This window comes from Triturus cristatus, chromosome 1_2 (assembly GCF_964204655.1).
Source record: "Triturus cristatus chromosome 1_2, aTriCri1.1, whole genome shotgun sequence".
Lineage (NCBI taxonomy): Eukaryota > Metazoa > Chordata > Amphibia > Caudata > Salamandridae > Triturus > Triturus cristatus.
Window position 1 is genome coordinate 335,623,497 of NC_140580.1, and position 18,021 is coordinate 335,641,517.

At 42.7% G+C, this 18,021-nt stretch overlaps 1 protein-coding gene across 2 annotated transcripts in view; it reads left to right on the plus strand.

Moving 5' to 3' along the window:
- Positions 1-18,021, plus strand: part of LACTBL1 (lactamase beta like 1) — a 402,757-nt gene that overhangs the window by 328,547 nt on the left and 56,189 nt on the right. For both annotated transcript variants that reach the window (XM_085614876.1, XM_085614877.1), the window contains 2 exons: positions 391-548; positions 9,970-10,217. In XM_085614876.1, coding sequence (XP_085471002.1) covers positions 391-548; positions 9,970-10,217 — 406 coding nt within the window. The remainder of the gene's footprint in view (positions 1-390; positions 549-9,969; positions 10,218-18,021) is intronic.

The following is an 18,021-nucleotide window of genomic DNA, read 5'->3' on the forward strand; positions in this document are numbered from 1 at the left end:
GGGGTCAAATGTGCTGTTTATGTGATATCATTTGGAATCCGGGAACAGAGTTGAAAATAACCCAGTTTTTGAGTGTTACCCATGCATATTCTGTATCTTCCATATTATCAGTCTATTTAGCACTCTGTATGTTTTCAGACATCAAATCAAACCTGATCTTAGGGGTTATGTTAGCATGCCAGGCAGACAATTCAGAAACAGCGCTGATGGCTTCTTACAAATTTGAAATACTCTGCAAAATTATATCATGATGTTTGACCATAATATTCTTCTTGCACGAACGTAAATATTTTTGAGCAGCGTATTCAACGTTAGTCTTGTACCTAAGTTTTCAAGAATAGTTGAAAATTGTAACTTGTTACCAAAGTACGATTTTATTTTGTACTATAGGTAGATTTACTTCTGCGGCACAAGATTAGCACTCCGGGTCTACCGTCTATCTCAGCCATAGTCATCTACAACGACACAGTGCTATGGACTGGAAACTTTGGAAAGAAAAATGGCTCAGACCCTTTGTCACTTCCACCCAATGAATACACCGTGTACAGGTATGTTTACATTTTTAAATTACCTTCGTTTCCTAATAGAGTGATTTAGCAAAGTTTAGATAGAAATGGAACCCTTACTTTTTGAGTTTAAAATCTTGGACAATGGACTTATGACAACCAAAAACCCATACCATTTGCCTTTCTCCCCAGAGTTTCAACGACTTCATCAAATGCAGGTGATATTAGAATGGAATGGAATGTGAGCGGAGGGAAGTTAAAAAATATATGGGTGGATTTATTGCGGACACTGAAAAAATGTTGCCTCTATGTTGGCTTTTGAGTGTAATCTACATCCAGTGCTTAATTTGAGCAGGTGGTTGCATGTAGGGCCCACCAACACTCATTTTAGGGGACAGGCAGCTATTTTTCCTCAATAGACTTTGATCCAAAGCAGGAGAAAGAAAAACACAAAAGGGGGGATGAGAGAGGAAGAGAAAGACGAAAAAATTGTGGCAAAGGTAGAAAGCAGGGATCAAAAAGAACCTGCAGGAGTAAGGTGAAGGGCAGGGAGTGGTTGATGCTGGCTCAAGGAGGCATGAGGTAGAATCAAGGCTACGCAGCTTGGGTATTTGGCCCATGGCCTTTGATAGCGTCACCTGTGGGCTTTGGAGCGTCTGCACTTACAAAATTGAGCACTGGTCCCATCCTCAATGCGTAATAGTGTTTTTCTTCCTCTTCCTTGTCAATAGCTACTAATTTCAGTAGTGAGTCAATTGCATCTCATATCTATCAATCTTTTCCTGTAGAAAGTGATTGATGTATTTACCCAGAGGTTCGTGGGTGGGATCTGAGCCAGATACTGCAGGGGTGATAGGTGCATTTATAGATCACTATGTATCTTTAGTATCATGTTTCATCATCATAAATCTTTATTCGATAAGTAGAATCACCATAAAATAATATACACAGCATCTTCATTATCAAATCCATTTCTGATAAATAACATAAAAATGATCATAGTCATAGAAAAATTAAACATGCCCCCTTCAAACACTGCATCTATTGTACAAATCTCTAACTCCCGGGCACCTTATGGCTCACTATAATGATAAAACAGTAATATAAAATGATGATAGTCAATAATACAATAAAAACACGCCTCCCTCAGACATTTCATCTATTAATCGGGTCTCGTCTCCTAAACACCATAGCAGCTCGCAGAAATGGTAAAACAGTAAAAGTGATACAGTCATTAGGAAGCATCTGAAGATACAGCAAAGCTGGCCTAACTTGATTATAATTCAGGGGTTTCAGCAGGGGAATTAAAAATCTCTTCCTTCGCCAGCTAAAATAAGAAGAAAACATTACAACATGCAATGTGTCCTGCAGAGACTTATCGTCACAGCCGCAGGGCAACCTTGCCTCAGACCATACCCACCCACATGGAGATGCAAAGAGATGATGCAGTTGCTTAAACCTGTACCTGGCCAATAAAAACCTATCTTGCTGTGAACAAACCGTGGCAAGATATGGCTTCAACCCCTGCATGGTTTTTAACAACATACAGCCCGCACTGATGATTTCTGCAGTTCCATTTGCTCTCTCTCCAAAACAGAGCAGTTCGAAAACAGCCTTTTAACACACCCCAACTCACATGTGGAGAGAGAAGTGCGATCCTCATAAATGTCGGTCCTGCCTATGAAAGCAAATGCTGCCTTAACATAGGCAAACCATGGTATTTTATGAGCCCGATCAAGGGCCATACAGTCCACAAGGATCAGCCAATTTAGCTTCAGTTCATCTCTACTTCAGATCTTGATCCAACAAATAGGAGGGCTTAGGGATATCAGGTCCAACACTTGGGCAAGCCCAAGCTCTGCCTGCACCAAAAAACTAAAGTAGAATGTGGAACAGGTATCATCTGGCATAGAAATGTGTTCTCCGACGATTGTAGCCTATCCAGGTAAGCATACCCCATACCTCACTGCCATATCTAAGTTGTGATAGGCATTTAGCCTGGTAGATTTTTAAAAGGTCCCTAGGCACCTTGGAGCCTAACTTGTGTGTAAAACTAGAAACCGTCCCATAATTTAACAAGATCAGATGTTTATGCCTCAACCAATGGCTTACAACAATTTTTGGTGTCAAATAAAAAACCCAAATAAGGGTAGGTTATGACTTTACCCAGGGTAAAATAAACTACATTATGGGTCTTTCTTCTTGAGGATTTTGGGCCCACCACCATAACGTACAACTTTGAGAAGTCAACCGACAGATCAAGGTTCCCTATAAATGACACATACTTGGCCAAGAGTAGGTCCAATCCATGAGCGGACCGAGCCATATGGACAGCGTCATAAGCATATAATAAAACCGTAAGAGATCTATCACCAACATTAGGGCAATCCACCGAGACTGATAATAAAGCAGACTCAAGCCTGTTCACATAAAGGGTAAACAAAAAAGGGGTAGGAATGCATCCTTGATGAACGCCATAGATGGTGGGAAATGAGTGAGTACACACGGCACGCTGCGGAAAAAGCTCTGAGGCAGAGGTCTTTGCGTGAAGATTGGCAAAACCCAGACTTTCGCTCGGTTCACCCTATCAAATGTGGACGTCAAGTCCATTAATGCTAAATGTAAAGATACAGGCCGGACTACCGTATATTTATTAATAATTAAATGGAGGTCCTGACACTGGTCTGAAGTAGACCTCTCCACCCTAAAACCATATTGGACATCACTCAGAATATTACTCTCATCTGCCCACTCCCCTAGTCTGTTTAAAATTACCCTCCCTAGGACCTTGACCAACGCATCCAATAAAGATATTGGGCGATAACATTGTGAATTGTCCCTGTCTCCCTTTTTGAAGATGGGAACATTCACAGCTGTAGACCAGGAGGGCAACATCCCTTCCGGGCAGCCGCATTCAGGACCTGGGTCAAAAATTGAGCCAAAACCTCACCATGGGCCTTATGTAGGTGGCCTGGCATTTACCACTTCATAAATACCGAATCATACCGATTCGGTATTTATGAAGTGGTAAATGCTATGTAGGTATTCCTTCGGTAAAAGTTACCGATTCGTAGAAATTCGGTAATTACCGAATCGGTATTTACCGATTCGGTAATGAGGCATACCTTCCCATTGATTGAATCAATGGGAAGGTATGCCTCATTACCGAATCGGTAAATACCGATTCGGTAATGGGGGGAGCACAATCAAGGGTGGCAGGGTGTCACATTGACACCCTGTTGCACCCCTGATTCCTGCATGTGTGCACATGTGGCACACATACATGCCCTAAGGGCATGTATGTCTGCCACATTGCACACTTCTAAGCGCTTGAAAATGCATTTACAGAGCCATTCTTCATTTACCACCAACTATTAGTTGGTGGTAAATACCGACTCCACACGACACCCACACACTCCCCCTACATATCATTACAGGATTCGGTATTTACCGAATCGGTAAAATTACCGATTCGGTAAATTACCGAATCCTGTAATGTGCCCCCTACATTGCAAAAGCCTAAATACCGGTCGGTAACGGTACTACATGAGGCCCCATAACTTTAAACAAATCTGTCAGAATACTGTCAGGTCGTGGGACCTTATTGCTCGACAGGTCCAAGACACCATGTGCAACGACATCTATACTATGCAAGCTATAACTTCTCCCGCAGGAATAATATTACCCCCACAGTCCCCCTGATTATACTCACCTTCAAAATGACCAACCCACTGCTGTTCCGAGATATGATGACATAAAAATGGGCCAGAGTCCTCCACAAAGCACGGCCTATTGACCACACTCCAGAAGAGGGAACTATCCCTCGTGTCACAAGCTTGGCACAGCTCCTACCAAGCAAATTCCCACAAGTTACATTTGCAGGCGATTTGAGCCTGCTTATTGGCCCGCCTACAATCTCTGATCAATTGCCCTTCACTCAGTGACTGCTTCAGAGCAGCCTTCAGTTGACACAGGGTACTCGAGTATCAAGTTAATTTTGGAACACCTGGGATTTTCTTTAGTCTACAATTCTTATGTTTCTCACTTTTCCAGATTAAACGCAGAGCATTGTTCATTAGCCATTAATGTGCTCATTAGTAGTGGCCCTTAAATTTCGATGGGCCCAATAATTATAGTTATTGGGCTGATTCAAATTACAAGCTTTGGTTTTTCACATTGAAATCTCTGAGTGACAAAGTGGGGGACATCTGGGAATCAGCATGAAAGCACTGATTCCCAAGTTATACACCAGAAATGTGCAAGCCCCCTTATTGTGCTCGTCCCTCAATTACTGGAATCCACAGTAACAGTAATCCTGGGATTTTATCATGCCTCTAATAATGAAGGTCCAAGAATCTTCTCAAATTCAGAAACTGATGGCTATTGACATGGAAATAGAAGAAAATGCTATACTCAATTTTACACTACACAGTGACAGGATTAAAGCAGTAAAACAGACACCACTTAAGTATAAAACAAAAGAAATAAACCACAAAAGTTTAGCTTTACAATTGTTTTATTTCACCTTTTTAAACTGTTTCATACAGTAGAATCAACATTAGTTAAATGGACCCTCTGGGTCAACCTAATATGCTGATATATTTAGGGCTACATTTGAAAAAGAGCTCAAATTCAAACATGAGACTTGGGCGAAACAACTCATAACTTTCTAGGGATTTGTTGATCTTCTTCACCTGGAGAGCGCCAAGGTATGGTTCCCGATTATTGTGGTCTAACTACTGTCTGATAAAAGTTTAGTACCCTCAATATAATTTAGAAGAATATCACCCCATTGGAGTTAATGATAACAAAATCTACACTCAATGGAGCAACATTTTTGCAAACAATATTTAGCCCACAATATATGTATATCTCAGACTATATCATATTAAGATTCTGACACACAACCAAGAGACAAGGACAATTTAAAAAGTAAAATTGAGAATTTTGACACGCAGCAAGAAAGAATTTAATAAACACTCAATATTCAGACTTCTTCCCTTCTCCCCTTTTTCAACATGTGTAAGTTACTAACAGAACAAAAAATGACAACTAACCTATACAACAAGCCAACAGACAGGCACAACACTTTGTATTGAACCAGTTTCCATCAGACAATTCTCAAGGCACATCTTTTTTTAAAATGTTCATGCATCAAAAGGAATGTTTCAGAGGATGATCAATATGATGCACAAAAATAAATTATGTGTAATAGGTTTAAAAGCCACAGCTATTCTGATGAAACATTGAACAAGTTAAAACCAAAGTGACCAACATAAAACAAGAAATGTAAATGTCTAACAAAATTTAAAAAAAATTAGATTAAATATAGTTTAGAGTGAAATACTCCGCTCAAAGTGTGAGGCTAACCTTAAGCATTGAAGCATGCTTAGATTACGATTTGCGACTGGTTTTCAAAGAATAACCATTATTCATTTACCAACGCAGTGTAAACATCAAAGAAATGGTAGTGAAGTCCAAACAAATATGGATGGACACTGCACCATTGACCAGAAGGAACAAGCACTGGAATGGGCATTCAGTCGGATTTGCCATTGTTGAGACAGTGGCAGGATGGGCTTTGCCAATGCCAGTTTGTCAATGTTAAATTTATAGAAAATAAAATACAAAAAGATTGTTTTCTATACTTTCAAGATGACACAACATGCTGTGCATTGTCATATGTTCCTTAATTTGTGAAGCAATGCATGCGTGTCACACAATGCAGCACTATCTTGTTAGAATAGAAAAACATGTTTTCATTGTTTTCTGTACTTTTAATATTGCTTGTCACAACTTTTGACTTTGCCAATGCTAGCGTTGGTAAAGGCAAAAGCGACCACCGCCCTGGAGAGCAGCAGCACTTCTAGTGCAGCGAGTCAACAATAACATCCAAGGCATCACCAAGCCCATCATCAGTCACCCAACCCAACACGGGAACACTGGGAGGGTGAGAAGGGAGAGGCAGGAACATCACCAAGACTGAAGTTGTTAGGTCAAAACACCCATGTAGTGAAAGAAAAGGAAGATCAAGTTAAAGAGCTATGCTGCCTTGACAGGAGGAATGGCAACTGTGAATTAAAATGTCCTGGCAGACTTATTTACAAGGGTAACGTCGAAGTAAAATTAACAGTTTGTTTAAATGAAGTCGAGCACCAAACTTAGTGAAAACACTGGGGGGGGGGGGGACTCATTCAGAGCCTACTGGTGGCCTGTTTACTGATTGTTGGCGGGGGCCTTCGCACCCCGGATGAAGGACCGCCTTCCATGATCTAAGATCTAGGAGAGGTAGGTCATAATTGTCTTACCAGCTGAGCTGCTGCTGCAGTGGTTCCGCTGAAGGCACTGATCGTTTGTCGAGTGGGTGCCATGTTTGATGTGCCAAATTGGCAAAGCATTTGGTTTCTGGAAAAAATGTCCAAAGAGAGATTCTGCTGTGCTGGGAATTTTATTCCTGCGTTGGCAGTGGCATTGTGCATTTTCTCATCTCGGGACCGAATAAGGAAGCCTAGGGACATACGCCCAGCTCTTGATAGGTCAGGGTAACAGTCACTGTGACCTGATGGCCCTGTGGTAGACGGTCCATCACGTAAAGGTTTTATGTCGGTGGAGCCAGCTGAGGCCCTGCATCTAAAAACTCAGCAATTCCCTTACTTTAATTAGAGGGGGGGAATACAAGTTTGGTGGGGTGGGAGAGTTGCCGATTTACACCAACCTCTACATGACCTCATAAACCAGTTGTACCTGTCCACTACAAGGAGGTAAGACTTAATATCAGTCAACCTAAATTCCAAGTATTAGAAGCAGTAGAGCACCACCCATAAAAAGACTTTATTGCAAATGGACCATATTGGATAAGAAAACATACCAGCCTTTACCTCAGAGGATTAAGTGAATAAATGGAATTGTCTTGCTGTTTATGAACTGCAAAGTTACTCTGTGCAGCTACCGAACTATGGTAAGGAGAAGACGCTGGGAAAAACATGGCATCGTCAGTGGCGTAGCTAGACCTGAGACAGCCCGGGGTGGTACCTGCGTTTGCCGCCCCGCGGCGGGACTCCGTGAATGGGGGGTGCTGTTGAATCCATGGATTGCCTCCCCGCGACGGTGCCACAATGAAGATGGCAGGTGAGAGCTGGGTGAATGGAATTTTGCCATTTTGTCACCCACCGCATCCCCCTTCCTACGCCACTGGCCATCGCAGACTCCAGAGTAATTAAGGGATAAAGAATCTGGTGATGGTCATGGTGACCTAAATCACGTGGAGCACGAGGTAAGAACAGCGCAGCAATGAGCAAGGCAGCAATGTTTCTCTGGGATTAACTTTAGGTCATGATTTTTGTTGGTTTGTTTTGTTTTAGTCACAAAATGAAAGTTGCTTAAAAGTTCATTAACCCTTGATGAAAGGCTGAGCGAAACCCAAAATGAATTGGAAATGTATACCTGAATTGAAAACAGTTATCTGTGATTCAAATACAGTCTAAGAAGTTTCAATTGAGGATAGCGTATTAATAGACAGTACTTGAAATTGCATAAAAATGAAGAGAAAACGTCGGGCCTCAGTTACATTCACTTGAGGCACAGCATCACAGCAGGCCTTCCTGCTGTGCTGCCATGTCTCAAAAGAAAAGGGCAGTAGTGGACCTTATTACAAAATACGGTGCACTCCGGTCCTTTTCCCCTGCGCTGGTGTGTGCTGCCATGTCCCAATGCAGGTACCCTTGCTCCATGGTGCAAAAATGCCTGTGTTGTAGGGATACCTTCCTGCACAAAAACAATCACCAGAGGTGTTTTCCTCTTTCTATGTGTACTGCAGAATGCAGCAACATAGAAAAAGGAAAAACTAGGAAAAAAAAGGTATTTCCCCTTGTTGCACCTCCCTTACGCCTCCCCTGGGGAGGCGTAGGAAGCTGACGTATTCCCAGGTTTACAAAACCTTTGGAAATATAGGAATGCGTCAGGTTCCATGGATGTTGTGTGGGAATACCCACAGCAACACCCATGGAATGCCCCTTTCATGCAGAGTAATGTGTGATAGGAGGCCATATTTACAAGGCCATAAAAAGCCACACAGGGTGGCTTTATGTGGCCTTGTAAATATGGGCAGGCACGATGCGTCTAAAAATGTGAAGCACCGGCAGCGCTTTGAGCTTGTAAATAAGCCCCTTCATCTTTAAATATTACTTTGTTTGCTGAAATTTACAAGGATTTTATACACACCTTAAGCAGTTTATAAAGGGACACTGCATGAATTCATTAACTGCATAACTATACCAAGACCTGGAAACACAAGATTAACCGAGGAAGTCTTTGCTGCTAACTGTGAGCCCAGAAAATGAAAGTAAAGCATAGCTCTGAAAGATTAAAGGCCCTGAAATTTCAAAAACTCCTGAATAGCCAAGCAATCCAGGATCAAACAATTTTTGTTTGCTAGGACAACCTAAGACGTTCAAAATAAACCAAAGGCCCCTCACCTGTTTGTCAACATTTATGTTTGGGTTTTGTGAAATCATAGGTATAATGCATAGACGCCTTTACCTACTCTTCCCATTCTCTCTGGCCAGTGTCATCCTCAGAGGCTTTTTAGCGAATTAGTATAACTCGTCACTTCAAATACAAAGATTTTGATTAGTGTGTTCATTTTTTTTGTACAGCAATGACTAGCACTCTTCTTTTTCCCTTTATTTTAGACATTGAACTTTAACTCTGATCTCTCCAAGGACATGCCTCAAAAACTAATTCACACCCAGTTAGACAATGCTTTACTTAACCTAACAAAGCCTGAGTACTCGGTTCTTCTTACCTCTTTGTCTGTGGCAAACCGGTTTATTTTTATGAACCTTATTTAGGGTGTGTCATAAAGGGTACTCTGCGACAAACATGGTTTAGTAGCCTAAGCACAAAACTGATGGACTGCCCACGCTGTTTAGATTTGATAGTCTTTCATGTTCCTGATGCCAGTGTCCCTGTTGGCTCTCTGGCAGTGCCGGAAAAGAAAAAAATAGAAATGTTAATTTTTTGGGGGTTTTAAAAAACAGATTCCCAGTTTGGAAAACATGGTGATTTCTTGGAAAACTTTCAGTGCCTTCAGAGGAGCAGCTGTAATCGTGGCTCACTTCAAGGCACACAAATCTACTCCGAGCCTGCGGGGATCTTAAAATATGGCAGGTGGTAGTCCACGAGGATGGTGGTGGAAAGACCTCTGCCACCCTGGTAGACGGTAGGATTCCCGCCAAAACTTAAATCAGGCTCTATTACTCTGTGATGATGTTACACCAACATTGCCTAGTAGGGTTAAACTAGCAGTACTGTTACGAAGTGTTTTAGAAATACTAGTTTGACCGGGAACTATTTTGTTTGCTACCTGTCTTTAATATCCACTTCAAGTTGTGTAAGAAAGGTTTGCACTAAAGCACAAATCTTGTTGGAATATTTGACAGTGCATTCTTATCATTTTGAACAGGATTGCTAGTCTCTCCAAGATCTTCCCCACTATCATGTTGTATCGGCTGTGGGAAGAGGGCAAGGTGAGCTCGCTTGATGACCCTTTGGAGCGCTATGCCCCAAATTTCTCCATAAAAAACCCGCTTGGTCGATTGCGGGAATCTGAACCAAAGCACACTGTGGATGGGCTACTGTTCCATGAGAGAGGATCACGTCCGGTCAAAACATCTCTCGTTACCCTCCGCCGTATGGCGAGTCAGCTTTCAGGTAACTATTGGTTTATGCCAACATCTCTTGTGACAATCGTCAAAAAGCTTGGTGACGGATTTTCTTCTCTCTTGTCTTTGCATTTAGTTATGTACTTGATAATGAAAATGTATTCTGTGCAACAATGTGAGATAACAGTATGTTCTCTGTCCAATAAATGCACAGCAAGCAATCTCCATATGCACATAGCAATGTAATAAATAAGTATTATGGGGAAACCCTCCTCTTGTTGATGAGTAAGACTGTATTTGGGTTAAAGGAAAAGACCTTGATTGAAAACAGGCTTTTAATATGATTGGGCAGGTATTTTGTCTAGGAAGGGATCTGAAAAAATGCCATAACCAACAAGTGATTTTGACTGGGAGAAGATAGTAGTGTTTTAGCCAAATTGGTAGAGGGATCACAGATTAACAAAACAGAGAGCCCTGGAAAACAAGATCTATAGAATTATAGATTGCTGGCTCTACCAGGATACTTTTCCACTAAGACGTTCCAAGTTAAATAGATACAACTGGAGTTAACCTCAAATTGTCTATTATGTCATTTGGAACACTGTGGTGGAAAACTCCACATTATTGGCAACTAGTTATCTACAATTTAATGTTTTATATCTCTCAAATACTCATCACCTGCTCATTTGAACTGCTGTGCAAGGATAAAGTCATAGGGGAGCATCTGGCAGGCCCAAAGGCAAATTTGTAACAGAAACAACGGTTCCAGCGGAAAGTTAGTCAGAAAGAAAGAGGGCCTTGCAGACTTTACAGTCTGCAAGGCCCTCTTTCTTTCAGACATCACCTTAACCCGAATTTGTGATTTCAATTGTGCATTTGATTATTATTATAGATTAGCCTAACTTTCCGCTGGAACCGTTGTTTCTGCTACACATGACATACCTTGGTTCCCTGGTTCCTAGTGAGTAGGGTGCCCCTTGTTCTTGTTTTCACCAAAGGCACATTTGGGCACAAGAGCCTGGGAACTTGGAGGATATGGCACACAGGACAGTAGAAAGTATGCATTCCCACAAAAAGACTACATTTCCCAGACACACATGCACAGACCCAACCAATAGAGGACCAGTACAATCAGGCACACTACAGGTCAATAGCGACAAAGCAAATATGCCCTTGTATGGCAACAGCAGTATTTGTGACTCTTTGCTGTTGGGTTTGCACTTAGCTTGTTCAACCAGTAGCCTTTTTTTCTTTTCTACCATATTCATTTCCTTTTTGTCCTCTGGTTCCCTTTGAGGATGAATCCTGCGTGTCACCCTCTTGTCAGTTTGTCTCCTTGTCTAGGCCTTTCCTCTCTGAGTGCAGCATTGGTTTCCATCTTTGGCTCCATTGTGATGTCCACAGTATGCTTGGAGCTACTTCCAGGGTCCCCTCTGCTTGCACTGGGTAAGGATTGAACATTGTTACCCTTATGTATAATGTTTATTCATTGTAGTCGCCCATTCAGTAACTGGGTTCTCTCACCCCCAGGTGGAGACCTTGATATCCTTAACTTTGCCCCAAGACTCTGTGCCACCGGAATCCAATCCGGATTTTCAGAGAAGCAGCCTGTAGGAGTGTGTCTCTGCAAGGCCTCACCCCGGACTGTACCTTAAAAATTAAACTTGGCTGGTGTCCTGACATCCACTTCACCGCCCTCTTGTAAACTCTCTCCTCCCCCGGCCCCACCCTAATTACGAAAAATAAACAGGCTCCTTGCAACCCTCGCGCAATAGCCTCTGCACTACTGTTCTGTAACCCACCCAATTACAAAAAATACCTTTCTTCCTGATAGTGGAAGCTGTGCACCATAAGCTACTGTTGCTTGTCCATCTCCAAACACAAGATGCAGCAGATTATGGAGTTACTTTCATTTGTAGGCCCCAGCAAAAGGAATTTGTATGGTTTAGTCTTACAAGATCATTACATACTGTGTGTCCGATTCACAAAGGGCCTCCGCACTCATGGGGGAGGCCCTATAGTCTTGATCAGGATCCTCACTCATGGTGGGATCTCCGCAATGAGAAACTGCAATTTGGAGGTTGCGCCACGAGTCGGGGCCCACGCCTCAAGTGCGGAGGCACTTTGTAAATCGGGCCCTGTATGTTTTCCTCTGGCATCATGAAAAAATGAACCCTCTTTAATAGGTGGATTTGAATAAATAAAGACTTATTGTGAGCTTTTTTCCAAAGAGTTAGATAACGTCTTTTGAAAAACTTCAACCAGCAAACCTTATATAATGTGAGTGAATAACAGCTTTCTATCTAAGGCTCATGGAACAAATTTCTAACATATTTAAGATGGAGTTTAGTTAATTCTTCACAGATGCATGAGTGAAGTGAATGTTGCAAGCTTGATTTATAAAGCTTTGTGGAACATGCTTCTGGGGTTTTTCAATTTTAGGGGTCATTTAGAAGATGGAAGATATCCTGTCTGCCAGCATCATGATTCCCCATCCCCTTTTAGGGGGTGGGGGAACTGGTGTAGCCTCATCTCCGTGAAATCCTTTACCCTATTGTCTATCTGCCACAGGACTGCTGGGTCACAGTGCCAAATTATTTAGGGTACATAAGAAACAATTTTCCTGGCAAATAGGGACTCTTAGGGGCATATTTACAAGGCCCTAATACATAATTTTTTCTGACAGTCCGGTGGCATTGCTCTCAACCCAATGTTTACAAGGTGGTGTTAAGCCACTTAGCGTGGCTTAACGGCACCTTGTAAATATGCCCCTTTCTGCAGCAGTCCGTAGGCGCTCCACTGCAACGCCCATTGCTTTTTGATGCTGCCTGATATTTACAAGGTAAAGGACAGTGCCAAAAATAAGACCTGGAAATACCTGGTCTTATACAGGCGATATGAGGAGAAATGTTTTATTTCTTCTTTTATTTTGCTCTTTCCATGTGTACTGCATTCTGCAACACACATTGAAACAGTAAATCACCTTTAAAGATTGTTTATGTGCAGGAAGGTATCCATTCCTGCACATAAACAATCACCCCTGCAGCACAGGCACCCTTGCAACATGGCGCAAGGATGCCGGCAGCTTTTTTAGCGCCAGCGCTAGGGAAAATGCAGGGGTGCTCCATATTTTTGTAACTACGGTGCATCTCTTAGTTTAAAAAAATGTCAGAGCACGGTGTTAGCAATTTTGGAGCAACAGCGCTCCGATATTTGTTTGTAAATATCCACCTCGGTTTGAGAGATTATACCAGAAATATAAACTACAATTCCAAGAGTGGTCGCCAGGTAGTTTGCTTTGCCTTCAGACCTTCTTCCATACTGGCAGATGCATTGAAGGCATAGATATGGCCTCCAGGCAGTTACATTTCTCTAAGAATGGCAGGTGGTCCTCTACTGGGGCTACCGAGGCAGGTCATCCACTGACATGGGTGGGTTGGCAGGCCATCCCTTAGTGTAACATTTGAGAGGAAACTCATCCAATGATTGATTACAGCAATATTTTACTTGGCTGCACTTCCTTGCTACATAGTGGTGATATCTTGCACAAGTGCTTTCTTGTGCTGTTCTGATCTGTTAATGCTTCCTAGATATCTGTATATTGCTGTATCTTCACAGGTGCTTCCATTTCTCTGATAATGAGAAAAAGGCAGTCTGAGCTGATGAACAGACATATTAAGGTGATAACTGCGACTTGATCCCCCATGTGTATTAAGCCTTCGGCCCCTTCTGCTTTGATCCAACTGATCCAGCAGGAAGCACCAGGGATGAACAATTCACAAAACAGATATTTCAAAGAGCTCATACACATTGGTTGATATGTTCATACACAATTCCTGAGCAATCCGCGAGAATGTCAAGTTTTATAATTCACCTTCTGATTAGTTAATTTCCTGTGAAACATAAAATATTTCACATAACCTAAATGCCTAACTAATCTTCACGAATCAACACTCTTTCCTCTGGTAGATGGACCATTAGTTGAGTTAGTTGATGGTGATATTAACAACTACCTAACTAATCCACGGTTCTTAGTAAAATAACCTCAGACTCTGGGTAAGATTCATAAGTTTTATTAAAAATTTCAGTCATAAATCGAATGCTCATTTAATGCAGATTCACAGTGCAAATTCCATCATTCTTAACGTGGGAGAGAAAATCTCATTTAGCAATATATTCATTTACACACTCTTCAGTCAACAAATCAAAATGCAAAGAGTGGATAGATGAAGAGACAAAAAGGCACAAGTAAGATACATTTGCAAAGAAATTTGCATATTTTAAGACAAATTGACATTTACCTAATAAAATACTGAAAACCACCCCTCTGGCCAAAGGACTGGTGGGGGTCTCCTGAATTAGGATCAGGAGATAAAGATCTATAGGACAGGGCAGATACTTACTAGACTTCTCTATAAAACTCGACGCACCAGGGCACATCCCTCTCTTACACTCTCTCCCTCCTCGATACGCTTCTGGAATCTTCAAATCTAATCAGGCTGTAATTTGGATCTGAATCTTCCCTTTCTGCTCTCTCTTCTTTTCTTCTAGCAGCTGTTTCCTCTCTTTCTCGCTCAGCATTGATGTGGACTGGACTGCCTAATTAATTTAAGTCACTCCAGTTATAGTCTTTATTTCTACATGTTCCACCTTCAACAGTTGCAAATATTAATGAAATACGGAATATGCTTGGACAGGGCCAGAGGAGTTTTCGTCACACCATGCTGACATATTCATTTTATTAAAGTTCTTATTGTCTTGTAAACCCTTCCCCTTACCTCATTCACTACTTTTAATTCTCATACATGTATTGTTGCAATATTTATTAACATTCTATACAGGCTCCATTGCCGAGGGATTCACATCACCATTTTCTCACGTCTTCTATCCTTGCTCTTTGGCAGTCATTCAGCTATTGCCGTCATCTCGCGTTTTCACGGGGCATGCGCGAGTCGCCATCTTTTCTTATTGCTACTGGTTTAGACCGGCCCAAATGTACTCTATTAATAAAAGAATCATAAACAGATGTTATTTTCAAGATCATGTAATGTTCATGGTTCACCATCCACTTATTTATTTATTTATTAAGAAGTTTTATATAGCGGTGGCCAGACCCGAGGGTATCGGTGCACATTACAACAGATTTAAGTAGAAATCACAAAGGAAAGGCATTGTCCAACATAAATGTTCAGAGAACCCAGTGTGCTGAGCGTCATTGAGGTGGGGAAGTCCTGAGATATCCTCGGTGAGCGCACAGTGTCTTGGGCTCAACCTCATTCCGGGAGGAGGGAACGACGGGGGGGATCGGAGAGAGTGGAAGAGGTAGGTAAAGGTGGCACATTGTCAAGGGGCTGTAAGGTGCCTGAGAGGTGCAGAGTGTAGGAAGAGGTAGGTTGTAGTGGAACATTTTAGAGGGGCTGCGGAGTGCAAGCTTGTGCGTTACGGCGGCAGCTCTCGGTTCGGGAAGGCGCGGTTGAGGTAGAGGTCTTTTAGGAGTCTTTTGAATTTTATAAAGGAAGGGATAGTCCTGAAATCGGCTGGGATGGAGTTCCAGATTTTTGGTGCGTTTCCAGCAAACGATCGTGCAGCGTTTTTTTGTTTGCGTGTTTTCATGGGGATGAGTAGCATGGTGTTGGAGCTCTTGAGGTTTCTTGTCTGGCCTGCTTTCTTGAGTTTGGAGGCCAAGTATTCTGGTTTCCCTGTGTGCAGGGCTTAGTGCGTGAGGCAGGCAGTCAGAAAGCTGGCCCGCATTTCGACTGGGAGCCATTTTAGTTCTCTGAGTGCGGGTGATAGGTGGTCATATTTCTTAACAACGGTGACCATTCTGGCAGCTGCATTGAGAGTTGTTTTGAGGGGTCTAGGTGGGATCGAGCTGTACCTGTGAGGATTGCGTTCCCATAGTCGAGTCTGGATAGCACCAGTGACTGGGTGGCTTAGGCGGGATGAAGGGCTTGATTTTGTTGAGGAGCATCAGATTGAAGAAGGCACTCTTCGCAGAGATCTTAATGTGTTTGTTCATGTTCAGTTTCGGATCTAGGGTGATTCCTAGAGATTTTACCGAATTAACCAGAGTGAGATTACAGTTGAGGGCATCGATTGCTTTTAGCCACTCTACGATTTGAGGGTTTCTTCTTTGTTGGAGATGAGGAGGAATTCAGTTTTGTCTTGATTGAGTTTAAAGTGGTTTGTTGATTGTTAATGGAGGAGGTTTCCAAGTAGATCTGGGTGTCATCTGCATATAGATGGAAGGGAATGTTGGCTTTTTTGAGAAGGGTGATGAGGGATTCCATGTATATGTTGAACAGTTGAGGGGAGAGCACTGAGCCTTGGGGGACACCTCTATTGACGGGGTGTAGGTCGGACGTAAAGGTTTTGATTTTTACCCTTTGGGAGCGGTTGTGTAAGAAGGAGGAGAACCATTTTAGAACCACCCCGACCGCACCTACTCTGTCTTGGAGAGCCTTGATGAGTAGATTGTGGTCAACCATGTCAAAGGCTGCCGATAGGTCCAGGAGGATGAGTAGGCAGCTTTGGTCAGTGTCTAGAGACTTGTGGATGTCATCCACGATGTTAAGGATTGCGGTTTCGGTGCTGCAGCCTTTTCTGAAGCCTGATTGGTGGGGATCTAGCAGGTTGATGTTGTCCATGTGCTGGGTCAGTTGATGGATAACACATTTTTCAAGAATCTTGGATAGAAAGGGGAGATTGGAGACTGGTCTGAAGTTGTTCAGATAATTGGTGTCTAGGCCTGGCTTTTTCAATAGTGGTGTGACTTGGCCAACTTTCACGCAGTCTGGTATGACGCCTGTTTTCAAGGAGCTGTTTATGATCTCGCACCAGAGTGGAGCAAGGGAGAGTTTCAGCTTTTTGGTCAATTGGGTGGGTACAGGATCGAGAACGTGGGATGCGGGCTTAGAGGAAGAGATCAGTTTAAGAATCTCAGCTTCAAGTACAGGGTCGAAGGCTTTCCAGGCTTCCGTGGGGAGCTTGTGTGTTTTGGTTTCGATTGTTGCGGTTGGATTTTTGCAGGAGGGATTGAGGTTGATGTCAAGTGATAACTCTATCTTGGTGACTTTTTCTTGGAAGAAGTTGGCGAAGTTGTCACACAGGTCTTTGGAGGCCTGGATTGGGGCTGCGGAGGTCTCGGAAGTTTGTTGCCTGATGATGTTAAAGAGTTCCTTGAGCCTGTTTTTCGTGTTGTCCGGAGCGCTGCAGAAAAATGTGTGTTTTTCGTTGATGATGTGCCTTTTGTGTTTCCTTCGGGCTGCTTTGTGTTGATCGCGAAGGCTCGTAGAGGGATTGTTCCTCCATAGGCGCTCTGTAGCTCTAAGTTGCCTCCTTTCGTCATTAATGTCCGTGTTGAACCAGGAACTGGAAGGAATGCTCCTGTTTTATTTTTTCAGGAGGGCTAGTTGGTCTAGGATGGACGTCATGGTTGTGTTGTACTGGAACGTGAGTTCTGTTGTGAAGAGACCATCTGAGGAGATGGGCAGGAGCGGGTTTATTTTTTCTTCTAGGTCGACCATGTTGATCTGTGTTCGTTTTCTCGTCCATGTGGGGGGTTCTTGGATGTGGGGTTGGTATGTGATCGGTTGCGTGATGTGGAATAGGATTTGGTGGTGGTCTGACCAGTCAACTGGTAAGATGTGATCTATTGTGAATTGTGTCGCATTGGGTGATGATGGCATCCAGGATTGCTACTTTGTTAATGGGTTTCTTCTGAGCAGTGCTGTGTGAGGTCGTTGCTGCTTAATCGCTCATTTAGATTTTGTATTCTGTAGTGATCTGTTTATTACGTTCCAGTGCAGGTTGAAGTCACCCAGAATTAGGTTGTCAGTGTCTCGGAGTGAGCA